The sequence below is a fragment of the Hyperolius riggenbachi genome, chromosome 2, assembly GCF_040937935.1.
Source record: "Hyperolius riggenbachi isolate aHypRig1 chromosome 2, aHypRig1.pri, whole genome shotgun sequence".
Taxonomy (NCBI): Eukaryota; Metazoa; Chordata; class Amphibia; order Anura; family Hyperoliidae; genus Hyperolius; species Hyperolius riggenbachi.
Genome location: NC_090647.1, coordinates 399,291,783 through 399,308,163, shown reverse-complemented (window position 1 = coordinate 399,308,163; position 16,381 = coordinate 399,291,783). Strand labels below are relative to the sequence as shown.

Here is a 16,381-nt window from a genome sequence, read left to right as displayed (position 1 = left end):
ATGACACTTTGTGAAAAAAAACAATTAAAATCAATTTCCGCTAACTTGTGACAAAAAAATAAAAACTTCTATGAACTCCCCATACTCCTAACGGAATACCTTGGGGTGTCTTCTTTCTAAAATGGGGTCATTAGTGGGGTTCCTATACTGCCCTGGCATTTTAGGGGCCCTAAACCGTGAGGAGTAGTCTTGAAACAAAAATGACCTGTGAAATCCTAAAGGTACTCATTGGACTTTGGGCCCCTTAGCGCAGTTAGGGTGCAAAAAAGTGCCACACATGTGGTATCGCCGTACTCGGGAGAAGTAGTATAATGTGTTTTGGGGTGTATTTTTACACATACCCATGCTGAGTGGGAGAAAGATCTCTGTAAATGGACAATTGTGTGTAAAAAAAATTAAAAAATTGTCATTTACAGAGATATTTCTCCCACCCAGCATCGGTATGTGTAAAAATACACCCCAAAACACATTGTACTACTTCTCCCGAGTACGGCGATACCACATGTGTGGCACTTTTTTGCACCCTAACTGCGCTAAGGGGCCCAAAGTCCAATGAGTACCTTTAGGATTTCACAGGTCATTTTGAGAAATTTTGTTTCAAGACTACTCCTCACGGTTTAGGGCCCCTAAAATGCCAGGACAGTATAGGAACCCCACAAATGACTCCATTTTAGAAAGAAGACACCCCAAGGTATTCTGTTAGTAGTACGGTGAGTTCATAGAAGATTTTATTTTTTGTCACAAGTTAGCGGAAATTGATTTTTATTGTTTTTTTTCACAAAGTGTAATTTTCCGCTAACTTGTGACAAAAAATAAAATCTTCTATGAACTCACCGTACTACTAACGGAATACCTTGGGGTGTCTTCTTTCTAAAATGGGGTCATTTGTGGGGTTCCTATCCTGTCCTGGCATTTTAGGGGCCCTAAACCGTGAGTAGTCTTGAAATGAAATTTCTCAAAATGACCTGTGAAATCCTAAAGGTACTCATTGGACTTTGGGCCCCTTAGCGCAGTTAGGGTGCAAAAAAGTGCCACACATGTGGTATCGCCGTACTCAGGAGAAGTAGTATAATGTGTTTTGGGGTGTATTTTTACACATACCCATGCTGAGTGGGAGAAAGATCTCTGTAAATGGACAATTGTGTGTAAAAAAAATTAAAAAATTGTCATTTACAGAGATATTTCTCCCACCCAGCATCGGTATGTGTAAAAATACACCCCAAAACACATTATACTACTTCTACTGAGAACAGCAATACCACATGTGTGGCACTTTTTTGCAGCCTAACTGCGCTAAGGGGCCCAAAGTCCAATGAGCACCTTTAGGCTTTACAGGGGTGCTTACAAATTAGCACCCCCCAAAATGCCAGGACAGTAAACACACCCCACAAATGACCCCATTTTGGAAAGTAGACACTTCAAGGTATTCAGAGAGGGGCATGGTGAGTCCGTGGCAGATTTAATTTTTTTTTGTCGCAAGTTAGAAGAAATGGAAACTTTTTTTTTTTTGTCACAAAGTGTCATTTTCCGCTTACTTGTGACAAAAAATAATATCTTCTATGAACTCACTATGCCTCTCAGTGAATACTTTGGGATGTCTTCTTTCCAAAATGGGGTCATTTGGGGGGTATTTATACTATCCTGGAATTCTAGCCCCTCATGAAACATGACAGGGGGTCAGAAAAGTCATAGATGCTTGAAAATGGGAAAATTCACTTTTTGCACCATAGTTTGTAAACGCTATAACTTTTACCCAAACCAATAAATATACACTGAATGTTTTTTTTTTTAATCAAAAACATGTTTGTCCACATTTTTCGCGCTGCATGTATACAGAAATTTTACTTTATTTGAAAAATGTCAGCACAGAAAGTTAAAAAAAATCATTTTTTTGCCAAAATTCATGTCTTTTTTGATGAATATAATAAAAAGTAAAAATCGCCGCAGCAATCAAATAGCACCAAAAGAAAGCTTTATTAGTGACAAGAAAAGGAGCCAAAATTCATTTATGTGGTAGGTTGTATGAGCGAGCAATAAACCGTGAAAGCTGCAGTGGTCTGAATGGAAAAAAAGTGCCTGGTCCTTAAGGGGGGTAAAGCCCACTGTCCTCAAGTGGTTAAGAAGGCAAATTTCTTCACACTAGTGAAGAAACAGGCTGAAGGGCTAATCCACTGGGGGTCGGGGTATGGGGGGAATGTGGGGACGTTACACTGGGAGTGGGGGTGTGGGGGGATGCTCCATTGGGGGTGTTGGTCTGGGGGGATGTGGGTCTGCTCCACTGGGGGCGGGGGTCTGCAGGGACAAAAGAGTGAGAGCAGGTGGGTGAGGGAGATTTTCTCACCAGGCTTCAGTCTTTTTCCCCTATTGCCCCATGTCGCATCATGGGAGTACCAAACTTCCTCCTTCCGGGTTGAAGGAGGAAGTGTGGTAGTCATGTAATGCAACATGAGATGCAAGGAGGAAGACAGAAGCCTGGTAAGTTAACCCTCCCTCGCCTCTGTATACAAATATCCCACATGAGGATGTCATCACAGCCTGTGAACACTTTCTGATGCAGTGTCACCTTCCCAAAGAATCGGTGATACCTCTCATGAGGTTGATCCTCACCCACAGTTATTTCAACTTTGGTCGAGAAGTTTACCTGCAAAAAAAGGGAAACAGCATGGAAACACACTTTTTGCACCAATATGCTAACCTGTTCATGGCGAAGCTGGAGAGGTCTTTTCTATTAACCTGCACCCACAAGCCCCTCTCCTATTACAGCTTCATTGATGAAATCCTTGTCATCTAGAATCGGAATGAGAAACAACTGCTCCAATTCCACAGGAATTTTAACGAACTCCACCCTACCATCAAGCTAAAAATGAGCCACTCCACCTCCCACATACATTTTCTGGACACCACTATCCAGATAAAAAACAATCGGCTCCAGACTGCTGTGTACGGGAAGCCAACAAACAGAGGGCCAGCTTTATCAAAGCATTACCAACAGTTTTATTCTTCTAAAACTGTTCTAACCAGCAGAGGAACTGTTCTGCATGATAGTAAGAAACTTCTCAAATCCTACGTAATAGTGACAGTTTAGCGTGGATTTATAGAGCTGCACTTCAGATAAGTGCAAATCCATCCCTAAACTGCTGCAGATTAAGAAGTGCTCCATAACAGTTCTCCAGTGCACCAGTGCAGGTTAGATGTGATTTGTAAAGGTAATAGGATTATCCTATTATCTACATCAAGTCCACCCTTGGTGGAGGGTTGTACCCTTCCTTCCTTCTACTACAGAGAGCGACTTTTTGAACCTGAGTGGGGTCAGGACAATCTCCCCACCTGCATTGACAGTGGTTGCCTAATTGGTAACCCTGGTTTGTGAGTATTAAATTAACCTCCTTGCCGGTTTTCCCGACCTGAGCTCGGGGTAGAAAAAAGCAGCTGCTATCGGTGATCCCGAGCTCAGGTCGGGGTAGGCATTGCAGAGCTTTACCTTTAGTTGTGGAGTCCCGCGCGCGATCTCGCTGCGCAGCGGGACTCCAGCCTCTCTCCCCGGCAGTGTGGGGTCTTTCCCTGGCCGCCGGGATCCCCCATGTCCCCGCTATTCTTCCGGGGACCCGGCAGCCAGTTGGAGCAGCGCAGCCGTGGTGGTGGCAGCAGAGCGGTGGTGGCAGCGTGACGTCATCGGGGGCGGGGCTAACATTGAAAACGAACTTCTCTATATTAGAGAAATATAGAGAAGTTCGTTTATATGTATATTAGCGCCATCTTGTGGGCAAAGAGAAAACTGCAGCCCAGGAGCCCAGGAAGGTAATTTTTTTTTTTATTTTGCTGCAGATCTCCCTGCCAGAATGATTTTTTTCAGGTTTTAGGGTCTGAAAGAGTGAAAAAAAAAATTGCACCGCTTTTAGACCCTAAAATCTGGAAAGAATCAGACCGCCAAGGAGGTTAATATTATTACTCTTCCAATTATACATTACCAGTCATGGGCGTCCGCAAAAATTTTTCCAGGGGGGGGGGGGGGGGGCAAAAAGGAGGGGGGCAGCAGTGTGGGTATGTTGTGCGGCAAGCGTAGCGCGCCGCACCAAAAAATGGGTGTGGTCACGGGTGGAGCTAAATTTACATTAATTTTTGGCAGCGATTCTGGGCTGGTTGGCTGGTGGTGATGCTGGGCTGGCTGGCCTGGATAGTTTAGGTAGTGACAGGTGCCCCCTAGTTTAGGTAGCGCCAGGAGCCCTCCAGTTTAGGTAGTGACAGGGCCCCCCAGTTTAGCTAGTGACAGGTGTCCCTCAATTCAGGTAGTGACAGGGACCCCCAGTTCAGGTAGTGACAGGGACCCCCAGTTCAGTTCAGGTAGTGACAAGGACCCCCAGTTCAGGTAGTGACAGCTGACAGGGACCCCCATGATCGCCACAGAATCCCCGGTGCTGTCCCCCAATGTAAAGTATGCTCCCCGTTGCCCTGTGCGTGTATGTTACCTGTCTGTGTCCACCAATGTCTCCCCACTGCCTCACATACACACACCCTGGGTGGTTACTGCCATATACGTGGGTGTGTGTGATGTATACGCCTTGCCCGGCAACTACGTAGGGCATATGTATGTGAGGCAGTGCAGAGATGGACACTGACAGGTAACATATACTGCACGGGGCATCCGGGGACACACTTTACATTAGGGGGAAGTGCAGGGGTGGATGTGGGGTCACAAGGCTGATTCTCGACAGATTGAATGCTGAAACCAATCAGGAATCAGCCTGTGGCGTATGGGCAGCTGACAGACCTCTCTCTGATCAGATTCGATCAGAGAGAGATCTGTCTCTAATGCTGGGAATACACGTTAAGTTTTTACTTTAGATAGATGGATTCGATAGATAAATTCCAACCTGTTGGATCTGGTCGATTCTACTTTCGTTTCGATTCTCCTCATTCAAGTGAATGTAATTGATAAGAAAAGATAAGGAATCGAGAAGAGAATCGAGCAGTGAATCGAGAGTAGAATCGAACGAAAGCGAAAATGACGGCAAAAACGCATCGTGTATTCCCAGCATTAGTGGATCTGCCCACAATCGGTAGATCTATGGGCACCCTTCCTAGATAATTGTTCTAACTTTGTGTGCCCTTGTTTATCTCCCCTCACCCTTCCCCCCACCGTGTCAGCATGTATGCTGCTATTCATTGCTGCTCTTTCTTCCCAGCAGGTGGTCAGTCTCTGTTTTTATCAGGAGTGTCAATCTCCTGATCTCCTGGCAGCAGCCCTGATAATAGCAGAGGATGTGTGAGTCTCCTGACAAGGCAGCTGTGCACTGTGAGCAGCTCAGAGCTGTGTATATCAGCATCCTACTGTTCATATGCTACATGCCGATATACACAGCTCTGGGCTCACACAGGGAACAGCTGCCTGTCAGGAGACTTGTCCTCTCTCCTCTGCACTTATCACTGCTGTGCTGATTCCAGTCTCCCCCCGCAGCTCACCCTCACCTCTGCCATGTTGTCACTTTCAGGGGGACGCATAGTAGCACCTTAGAGACCTCGAACGTCTGGCTGGTGGGGGCGGAGTTAGAGGCGCAAGCTCTGTGGATACTATGCTATAAGGAAGGGGCGGAGAGGTGGGGAAGAGATGTCTCTATTGGCCGGGGGGGCGGAAGGAAGGAGACTGTAGTAAGGGAACTAGGAGCTGTGCGAGCGCTGTGGGGAGAAAGAATGAACAAACAGGAACTTTAATAAATGTTAGTAGTGGACGGCCGGGGACGGGGGGGGGGGGGCTTAGGGGTTGGGGGGGGGATGCAGCTGGCGGCCAGGGGGAGGCAGATGCCCTATTTTGCCTAACGTGCGGATGCCCATGTTACCAGTACATACTACACTATTTTGGGCTCTTGGTGTTCTCTCTTTTTCTCGTGATTTATGAAGGGCTCCTTCCCCCTCAGTCTGCTGACAGCAGATGTGTTGTTACCTCAGCAATAGTAAATTTCCTCACACACAGCACTGCCTGAGAGACCTTCCTAACTCCTCCTATTCCTAACAATTTAAGAAGGAATCTGAGTCGATTTAGTGATTTATTTGGATGTCTGAGACAATTTTGCACGGATTTCTAAAAACCTACTAATATTTTGTCTCAGACACTCTTGATAAATGTCCCCCAGAGACTCTTATCTGAGGAGTGACAGTTTCCACCCACGACACACCAAGAAAGCGGTCAGCTTCAGCCAGGCCCTGCGCTATAACTTGTGCATTTGTTCGGACACTGGAGAAAGGGACCTTCATAACCTCAGAAGAGATTTTTTGGACAGGAGTTACAGAACCCAGACTATTAGGGAGCAAATTCAAAGGGCCACAGAAGTACCCAACTTCTACAGTACAAAGAAAAACCAAAAACAAACAGCGTACCCCTAGTAGTAACATACCACCAGCAACTAGTATTTCAAAAGATAGCCAGGGAACTACAACCCTCACTGCACAAGGACAGCAGACTTAAAGAGGTGCTGTCGGCCATGCAATCTCAGAAAACAAACCACATATATAAGTAGATAAATACTTCATCTACTTACATATGTATTGCACTGTCCACATTGTGATTTTAGTGATTTTTCTACAGTAAAAAAATAAAGAAGAGAAAAAAAAGAGAAAATCCCTCTTAGCATTTCCCATTTTAAGTGTGGCTATTTTGAAGCCAATCCTGATGTCATTTTCTGCCCTACTCTCCTGTGCCTGATTTGCCCACCCTTCACTATAGAAAGTGCATTGTCTCCGCATGAGCAATGTTGGCCAATCAGAGAGGAACAGATGTGTAGGAGGAAAAAACAGGAGAGAAAGAGGCTTCAGCCAATTAGGCTGCATTAGTTAAGTCTGAGGGGAAATAGAGAAGCAAAAAAGGACAACCCAGCATGCCCTGAAACTTCCTTTTTTGTGTACCAAATAAGTGTCAGGTAAACTGGGGAATGATCATTTACCAACAAAAAAAGTAATAGTGATTTTAACTTTTTGGATTGCCTGGTTAGTATCCTTATTACCTGTTTTCCAGAAAAAAATAAAGAATTGATTTTTTAATTTATGCTTGACAGTTACACTGTTGGGTATACATCTTCCCAGAATTACCTCTCCTGGTCTACAGACAGCCAGCAAACCTAAGAAAACATCTGGTCAGGAGTTCCCTGCTCCCACCTGAAAAGAATGGCACATTTCCCTGTGGGCAGAAGAGATGTAAAACATCCCACCACATACTATGCACACACAGCTTTGCAATACCAGATTCTGCTGGTGCTTTTCACATCCTGGGAGCATACAAATGTACATCATCCAACGTGGTATATGCAATTAAGTGCACAAAACGCCCTGACAGCATTATATATACAGGTAGTCCCCGGTTGACGAACAAGATAGGGACTGTAGGTTTGTTCTTAACCTGAATCTGTTCTTAAGTCAGAACACTGTGCCATCTCTATCCCCTGTGCCTCCCTGTGCCTTCAGTGTCTCCCTCTGTTTCACCTATGCCCTCTGTGTCTGCTTATACAAGTTTAAAAGCCATTTTTTCTTAGATTTTTTTAAAATAGATTTTCTCAAAAACTACTAGTCCAATTTGAAATTTTTTGGGGAGGGCTTGTTCCCATGGAAACACATAATCCATGCTGTTCGTATCGTCGGGCGTTCGTAAGTCGGGGACTACCTGTATTGAGGAAAATAATCAAACAGTACAGAAAAGATTAAATATCCACCGCTACATAGTAAAACACAACAGGAAGAACTCCCCAATAGGACTACATTTTAATAAACGTGCCTAAAGCATACAGTAAGTAACCTGAAAATTATCATCCTAAGGGGAATTTTCAAATCTGGGAAAGAACTGCGGACATTTGAAAACAAGTTTATGAAATGTTTCAGACTCTAAACAAAGGCTAGAACACAAGAGCTGGGTTCATAAGTATGTATGAATCATAACACCATTTGGCCTCTGTCCTTGCAGAGTTTTTTTGTTTTGTTTTTTTCACAGACTGGTTGACTTTTTAACACCTCTACCTGTTGCTGCTCTCTGACTGAGAACCAAGTTGATTATCGTTTATGTTTACCTGTATTGGCACATGCTGCCAGAGTTCAATAGATCTGAACGCTGAGGAAGTCTTTTTGCATTTCAAAGGGGGTACAACTGTGTGACATTATGCCAGGTTGAGCATACAGAATCCTATATAAGTCTCTGTATGTTACATGCACTATTGTATGGTTTTGATACAGTTCTGTATAATGCCTGAAGAAGAAACTTAGCATTTCAAAAGCTTGCAAAAACATGTAGTTAGTCATTAAAGTGGTCTGAAATGTTTTGTTCTAAAATATTCCTTACAGCTTTAAAGCTACTATCACAAAAAATGTAGCAGAACAGCATTCAAACAGTTAAATACAGCACTTTGTCCTGCCATGGAAAGCCCCTTCAGCTTAGGATCCATCTGAAGTGGAGATAACAGTATATTTTGTTTACATTCCTCAGTTGTCATATTGTGTGTAACAACTGAAAACAAGCTCTATGTGAAGCTCTCTCTACTTCAAACATGCACACAGTTCAGAACTGATAACTAGAAGATGTTAATATATAATAAAAAGCAGTTTGAATAAAATTCAATGGCAGCTTTCAGAGCAGATAAACTGTACTTTAGGAACTTGTAATTTATTAACAGACAATATTACTTCTGCACAAAAGCAAATATGGTAACTGTATGGGTAACAAAAAGTAGTAAACTATTTTTTATTGAATGTTATGTCAGAGTTTCAGACCACTTTAAATGTATTACCAGAATCAACATTTGTGGGTTCGATGTCTTCATTTCTGAATAAGACTATGTAATCCTATATGAGTCTCTGTATGTTACAATCACTTGTATATGGTTTTGATCCTGTTATGTATAATCCCTAAAGAAGACACTTAACATTTTTAAAGCTTGCAATAAACCATGTAATTATTTATGCTATATATAAACATTCTACATTTTATACAAAGTATATACCTACAGTATATACTATATACTCACTGTTTACATACTGGCTTAAACCACGACTTGAACCCTGGTAAAAGGCTCAAATCATACATCAAAGGCAACAGCCTTACCAGTACGCTATCCAGCTGACACTAAACTGTGCTAAACAAGACTATATACTACACTACAATTATGCCTGGAATACACAGAGCAATAGCTCCTTATCAATCGAGCCGCTGATGGCTCGATTGATAATAGCCGACAGGTCCGATGACTGCGCGGATCACTTCCCCGCTCGATACCCGCGGGCAGACAATTGTGGGGAATCGAGCGGAAGATAAGGAAGCTCCGGCGGGGACAAACAGGAAACGATCCGGGAGGCCGCGGGGACGAGCGGGAGTCGATCCGGCGGCTAATCGAGCCGACGGATCGCTCCGTGTATTCAAGGCAATACACACTTTAACAAACTAGATACCATCTGTTCTCTCTGTAGAGAGAACAATCTCTGCAGGCAACAGTACTCTTGTATGAGACTTTTGACCTGTTTAATTTCAGATACACATTCAGATGCACACTACTATAGCTTATTTTTCCTAAAACCAAATTAAAAGCTATTAAGAAAAATATACATTATCAATATTTGATACTCACTTAAACACTTGGGGATTCTTGGCACCCATTTGCTACTTATGTTGCAAGAAATTGAACTAGATCCTTGCAGAACGAAGCCATGTTTACACTCAAATGATATAGCAGAGTTTAACGTATATGGGCCGACAAATCCAGACACCTTCTTTGAATTGTTCACAACTGGATCATCGCATTCAACAGCTATGAGTAAGTGACAAAAAATAGCATTAACCAGAAGTATATAGCCTGTGCTAGTGACATTATCACACTAACAAAATCCAGTCATCACATCCAGTAATTACCAATAAATACAATTACATTTTGCTAATTTTGTTTGAACTGAATTTTGACTCATTGTAGAAATATATTGTTACTCCTTGAATGGATCTCAGCTATGTTCAGATTAAAACTTTTTAAAGTGTATCCAGTGGGGCAGATGAAACACAGAAGCATGTTCCCTGCTCCATGACATGCCTCTGTGTCCCCCGTGCTGCGTTGTGACTCCCAAAAATTGATGACAAGCTGCTTGTTGGTAATCATGAGGGGAAGGGGCACTCCTGCAAAACGCCCATTTAGCATTAGAAATGCCCCTTCCTCTGCTCTAATTGGCCAGCTCTGCCTCTCATTCTACATTCTGGTACGCCTCTCACCTTGAGACACACAGAGCCAGAGCTGCAGCATCGTGACCCAAAGCCATGTTTTTCTTTTGTTTTTGTTTTTTTAAATCTTTTGTCGGCGATTGCAGGACGTAGGAGTGGCAGTAATTGATGCTCCCTGATCTGGCTTGCACTCCGGATCAGGTTTTTTTTTCCTTAATCAAGAATGCCCACCTCGGGTTTACTCTAAGTGAAATCTCTGCTAGTGACATACAAAAGTTCTAGTCTCTGTATAATTTTATTTTTTTGTGGTTGGGGGGGGGGGGGGTAATTTACGAGTGCTGTAATAACAGACTAGGAGATTTGGGCGCAGACAGACCACCATAGACCATTACGGCTTTAGCGGCTCACAGTGAGTAACTTTGGCGCCGTCAGAAGACAGGACTGCAGTTACTTTTAAAATACTGTATACTGTAACTAGCAATAACTGGCAGCTGAAGTACATCATTACCGTTGACCTGGAGGGGGAAAAGTAATTAACCCGATTGCATACGTACACGGTAATTTAAATGTTACAAATTACACCTCCATTATGTTTATTAAACATTTTAACCGATGCCATTGCTAGCAAATCCACTAAAGTATTTATCCTTGTGTCTCTGAAACTTGGTCGTAAGTTTTATGATATATTTTTGATTCAACCCCTAGTTCCATTGGTGGAGGACTGGATTGGACTGCAAGGCAAGTTCTGTATGTGTTCCTCTCAGTGATTTTGGTGTCTATTTGTATTTATCACTCTTTGTCATTCCCCCCCGCCTCTCCATGTAGGCGTCTTTCCCTTCCTCCATCACTCCGCCTCATGTGGTTATCTCTCCCATTCTGTATCACCACCCTCCAATGTGGCTGTCTCTTGCGCCCTGTTTAATTATAATTATAGCGATCTCTTCCTTTCTGTATCACTACCACCAATGTGGCTATCTCTCGCTCTCTGTATCACGCATGGAAATGTAGACATGTAGGTGCCTCTTCCTCCCTGTGTAACTGCCCCCATGTGGCTGTCTCTACCTACGTTCATGTATTACTACCCCCATGCGACTGTCTCTCCCTTCGTGTATCATTACCCCATTGTAGTCATTTCATCCTCTTCACGTTACTCCTCCTCATGTTACTCCTCCTCATGTGGCTGTCTCTCCTTACTAGTAACATTACCCCCCCATGTGGTTGTCTTTCCCTTCCTGTGTCACTACTACTTTGTAGCTGGCTCTCTCCCTGATTCACTCCTCCTTATATGGCTGTTTATCTTTCCATGTATCACTGCCTCCCACTGTACATGTCTCTCTCTTTCTGTATCTCTTCCTCCCTCCTGTGACTGTGTCTCCCTCCTTGCATTGAAGGCTACCCACAGCTATAATTACTATGTAATTAACAGCAAAGTTGATCCTTGGATTTTAGTTTCAAAAAACCTTTATTGAGTTTCCATAAGAAAAAGGTTGGCCAATCCACCAAAAAAGAACTCAAGCAGGGGCAAGAAGAACATAATTTGAACATCACCTACATATTCAAAGAATACAGTATAAAATAACCATTGTGCTCAGGGTTTAGACATAGCAAACATTATCACAATCGACTTGATCTCTAAAACCAGGAAGAAAACATCTTCCATTGGTAAATTGGGAGAGTTCCAATTTTGAGCTAGGACCATTTTAGCTGTGGAGACATGTTGTAAAAGTCTATGTGCGGGGTATTTCAGCTTGGGTGGTTTATCCCCAGTAAAAATAAGCTTGGGGTAAAAGGTATGTGGCAGGAGAGAATACCCAATTTTGGGATTTTACCTCACTACCACCTGGAGCCAGGAATTAATCTTTTTTTTTTCTTTTTATGCCTAGTACACACCATACAATTTTCTGTAAGATTTTCCTGCCAGATAGATAATTTCCAACATGTTGGAAATTAGCTATCTAACCATTTATCTGCCTAGCAATTAAGCATTGTTCTACTCCGCAGGAGATGACCAGAAGACAATGCACCAGAGATAATGACCAGTCTCTACCAGTACTTTACAGAAAATAATCTAAGTACAGAAAATCTTACAGAAAATTTAACAGAAAAATCTTACAGAAAATTGTATGGTGTGTACTAGGCATAAAGCCCCCTCTACACCATTCAATTTCAGGCGCGATCAATCAAATTCGATTGGATCAAATTCGATTAGATCGATTAAATCTGACATGTTCGATCGGGATTCGATTGATCGTGTGATCGATTTTGGCTAGTTTTCAATGCAAATCGATCACACGATTGATCAAATACCGATCGGACATGTCGGATTTAATCGATCTAATCGAAGTCGATCGATCACGCTTGGAATTAAATGGTGTAGAGGGGGCTTAAAGCTTAATTGGACAAGTCTCGTAAGGCTTTTTTGCCTTTCTCTGAATGAAATGGAATAAGTGAGGGTACAGGACAGAAATGTACCCAGTTTGTTTATTTTTATTTTCCTTTATTTGATGGACTGGTGTCTTTTGTGTCACTTATTTAGCTCTCTCTTCCTCCCTGTATTACTACCACCCATGTAGCTGTGCCTCTCTCCCTGTGTAACTAGCTCTCACCCATGTAGCTGCCTCTCCCTCTCTGTGTCACTCCTCCTCATGTAGTGCTCTCTTCCTCCCTGGTAACTAATCTCCATGTAGCTGTTTCTCCCTCTCTGTGTCACTCTTTATGTAGCAGTCTCTCCCTTCCTATATTACAACCCCTCATGTAGCTGTCTATCATTATTATTGATATACATAGTGCCAGCATCTTCCAACAGCATACAGGGTATAACAATAGAAAATAAACAATACAACAGTTATTACAAGACAATATTAGATTCTCCTACAATCCTGACTGCAATCAATATCTGTTCGTTTAATTAGTACGATTGCTGTGTACATTACTACTAAGATTGTTTAATATACATTTAAATAGTTCAGCAGTGTTTGTATATTCCCATATTACATTTTGTGAATCCTTGTATTCCAGTCCAGTGAGCACTTATTTATTGCAGGCCTGCTTTTTGGTAGTCACTCCCATCCTCAGCTGAACTGGTTTTCCCAATTTCTAGTTGAGAATCATTTCCAATTCAACAGTGACAGCGATCATACCTATTTAAAGGGACACTTAAGTCAAACAAAAAAAAATGAGTTTTACTCCCCTAGGACTTCCAATAGCCCCCTGCAGCTGTCCGGTACCCTCGCCGTCTCCTTCCGATCCTCCTGGTCCCACCGGCAGCCCAGTTCCTGTTTCGGTGACAGGAGCTGACAGGCTGGGGACGCGAGTGATTCTTCACGTTCCCGGCCACAATAGCGCCATCTATGCTGCTATAGCATATATCATATACCATATAGCAGCATAGAGGGTGCTAATGTGTCTGGGAACGCGAAGAATCACTCGCGTCCCCAGCCTGTCAGCTCCTGTCACCGAAACAGGAAGTGGCTGCCGGTGGGACCAGGAGGATCGGAGGGAGACAGCGAGGGTACCGGACAGCTGCAGGGGGCTATTGGAAGCCCTAGGGGAGTAAAACTCATTTTTTTTGTTTGACTTAAGTGTCCCTTTAAGCGCTGCAAGGTCACTTGGTGCCATTTAATTCCTAAGTGCTATTTATTACAAAGTGCTGTACAACTTACCAAGAATTTACCAAACATTCACCCAGGAATTCAAACAGGATTCAACAGCCACAGGACTCTGCTGGAAACTACTACTCTGCATCCAGAACTGCCTCCAATGCTGTTGCTAAAAATGTCACTGCTGGATATATGTTGCACAGCCAAGTAGAATATGCTTCTTTATTTACACAGGTTTGCTTGCACTACCTGCATACTCGTATACTGTTTTGTAGTTGGACATTTTCTCGTTATAATTATACACACTTACCAGGTTTACTGCACTTTTTGTTATGTTCTGCCTGTCTGCAAACATCTACAAGCTGCATTGCTGCATGCATCCTCCCAATGTACCACACTCCATATTAATTTCACCTGCTCTGCTTTCCTCACCTTGCTCAGCTTCTCATGAACTGTTAGCTCTCCTGAAATCTCTCTCTCCCCCGCAGCTCAAACACCTCAAAAACATTTAAATCCCATTCACATTTGCTCACTCTCTCCCTCCTGCTCTTACTTGCAGCGGGTGATATATCCAAAACCCTCACCATCCTCGCACTCACTGAGACATGGCTCACCCCCTCTGACTCTGCCGCAGAGGCTGCCTTCTCCTACAGTGGGCTTCACCTCAGTCACACCCCCAAACAGGACCGGGGGAGGGGTGGGACTACTCCTCTCCCTATCTTGCACCTTCGGTATCCTCACTCCACCTCCCTCCCTACAATTCACATCATTAAAGGCCCACACTATCCGCCTCTACAATCCCCTCCAAGCCATTGCTGTGGTCTTATACCGCCCTCAGTCAAGCTCCACACCACAATTTCTCGACAACCTTGCCACCTGGCTCCCACACATCCTCTCCTCTGACCTCCCCACCATCATCCTTGGGGATTTCAATATTCCCATCGATAAACCCAACAACTCTGTCGTGACCCAGCTACTCACCATAGCCAACTCACTTGGCCTAGTACAACACACCAACACCCCCACCCACACTGCAGATCACACTCTCGACCGTATATTCACTAAATCCACCGCCATTACAGACCTTGACATCGCACCCTTTCCACCCTCAGACCATCACCTTCAACCTCCTCACGGAAGGCACCGCCAAACAACCCGCCCCCCCACCTGGTCGATGGCAGCAAGACCTACGCAAGCTCAGCCCTAGTGTCCTTGCTGACCCCCTCCATGCCCTCTCCTCCACTCTCCCCACCCGCCTGTCCTAATCTTGCTGCAGCTCAGTATCACCAATCTCTCATCAGCCCTAGAGGAAGCTTCTCCCCCAATATTCTGCTGCAACTGCCTCCCATACCCCCAGCCCTGGCGCACTACCCATACTCTCAACCTCCCTCCAGAGGGTAACACGCCACTGAACGGAAATGGAGGAAAACTCGACTAAACTTGGATTTCCTACAGTACAAGACTAACCTGCTGCAGTTCCACACTGCCCTTGTTGCAAAGCAGGAATACTTTACCAAGCTCTTCCGAGCACAAGCTTCTAACCCCCGGCATCTTTTTGCCACTTTCAACTCCCTGCTTAAACCCACCCCTCAACCCTCCATTTACTCCTTCTCTGCCACAGATTTAGCCACCCACTTCACCAACAAAATAGTCTCCATCCGTCAGGAAAAATCCAATCTTCATCTTCCACCCCCTCCCATCCTGCTCCTCCTCCACCCTATCTTGCCCTCACCTCCTTCACTCCTAATACCACTGAGGAAGTCAACCACCTTCTGCAGTCTTCCCATACAACTACCTCCCCCATTGACCCCATTCCTTCTGATTTACTCCAGCCTCACTTCATGGATTTGGCCCCAGCACCTTCCCCTCAGACTTCAAGCAGGCCACTGTACTACCCCTGCTCAAGAAACCCTCCCTCGACCCCTCACTACTCTCCAACTACCACACTATCTCCCTCCTCCCCTTTGCCGCACAAATTCCTTGAGGGTCTGGTTCACAAACGCCTGACCCAGTACCTCAATGCCAACTCACTACTAGACCCATTTGCAATCTGGATTTCGGCCTGCCCCCTCAACCGAAACAGCTCTCACCAAAGTGGTCAAAACCCACAGCTGAACTCTGGACCCCTACCTTTCGTGTCCCTACCTCTCCCTCTAGATTGTAAGCATATGGGCAGGGTCCGCCTCATTTTGTGTCCTACCAGATCATGCACCTCCATTACTGTGCACCCATGCTATGCATTTGAGTGAACTCAACTTGCCTAATCTCCATGCTCCCATCCACTGGCTGACTAAGCAATACCTTGTACTCATACTGTGCTGTGTGATCTGTTTTTTCTTGTATTCCTGTACTGTCGTATTGCTGTATGTCACCCCTAAATATTGTCTGTAACCTAAACTATTCTCCAGGGCTGTGTAATATGTTGGTACTTTATAAACACAATAAATAAATAAATAAAATAAATAGATTACCGCTGATGCAGTGAACAAATCAACTACAGATTTTTAAACAGGGGTGGGAGGTATGCACACACATTATACAGCTGTGAGAATCTGCTCAGCTGCCTGTGCAGACAGGCAGCTTTTTGACCACTATTCAGGTCTGCATT

The 16,381-nt window shown here is 44.0% G+C and overlaps 1 protein-coding gene across 2 annotated transcripts in view; it reads right to left on the bottom strand.

Moving 5' to 3' along the window:
• The window catches only part of LOC137546849 (C4b-binding protein alpha chain-like), an 865,201-nt gene that overhangs the window by 342,523 nt on the left and 506,297 nt on the right, over positions 1-16,381 (bottom strand). For both annotated transcript variants that reach the window (XM_068269787.1, XM_068269786.1), the window contains exon 8: positions 9,597-9,776. In XM_068269787.1, the coding sequence (XP_068125888.1) occupies positions 9,597-9,776 (180 nt within the window). The remainder of the gene's footprint in view (positions 1-9,596; positions 9,777-16,381) is intronic.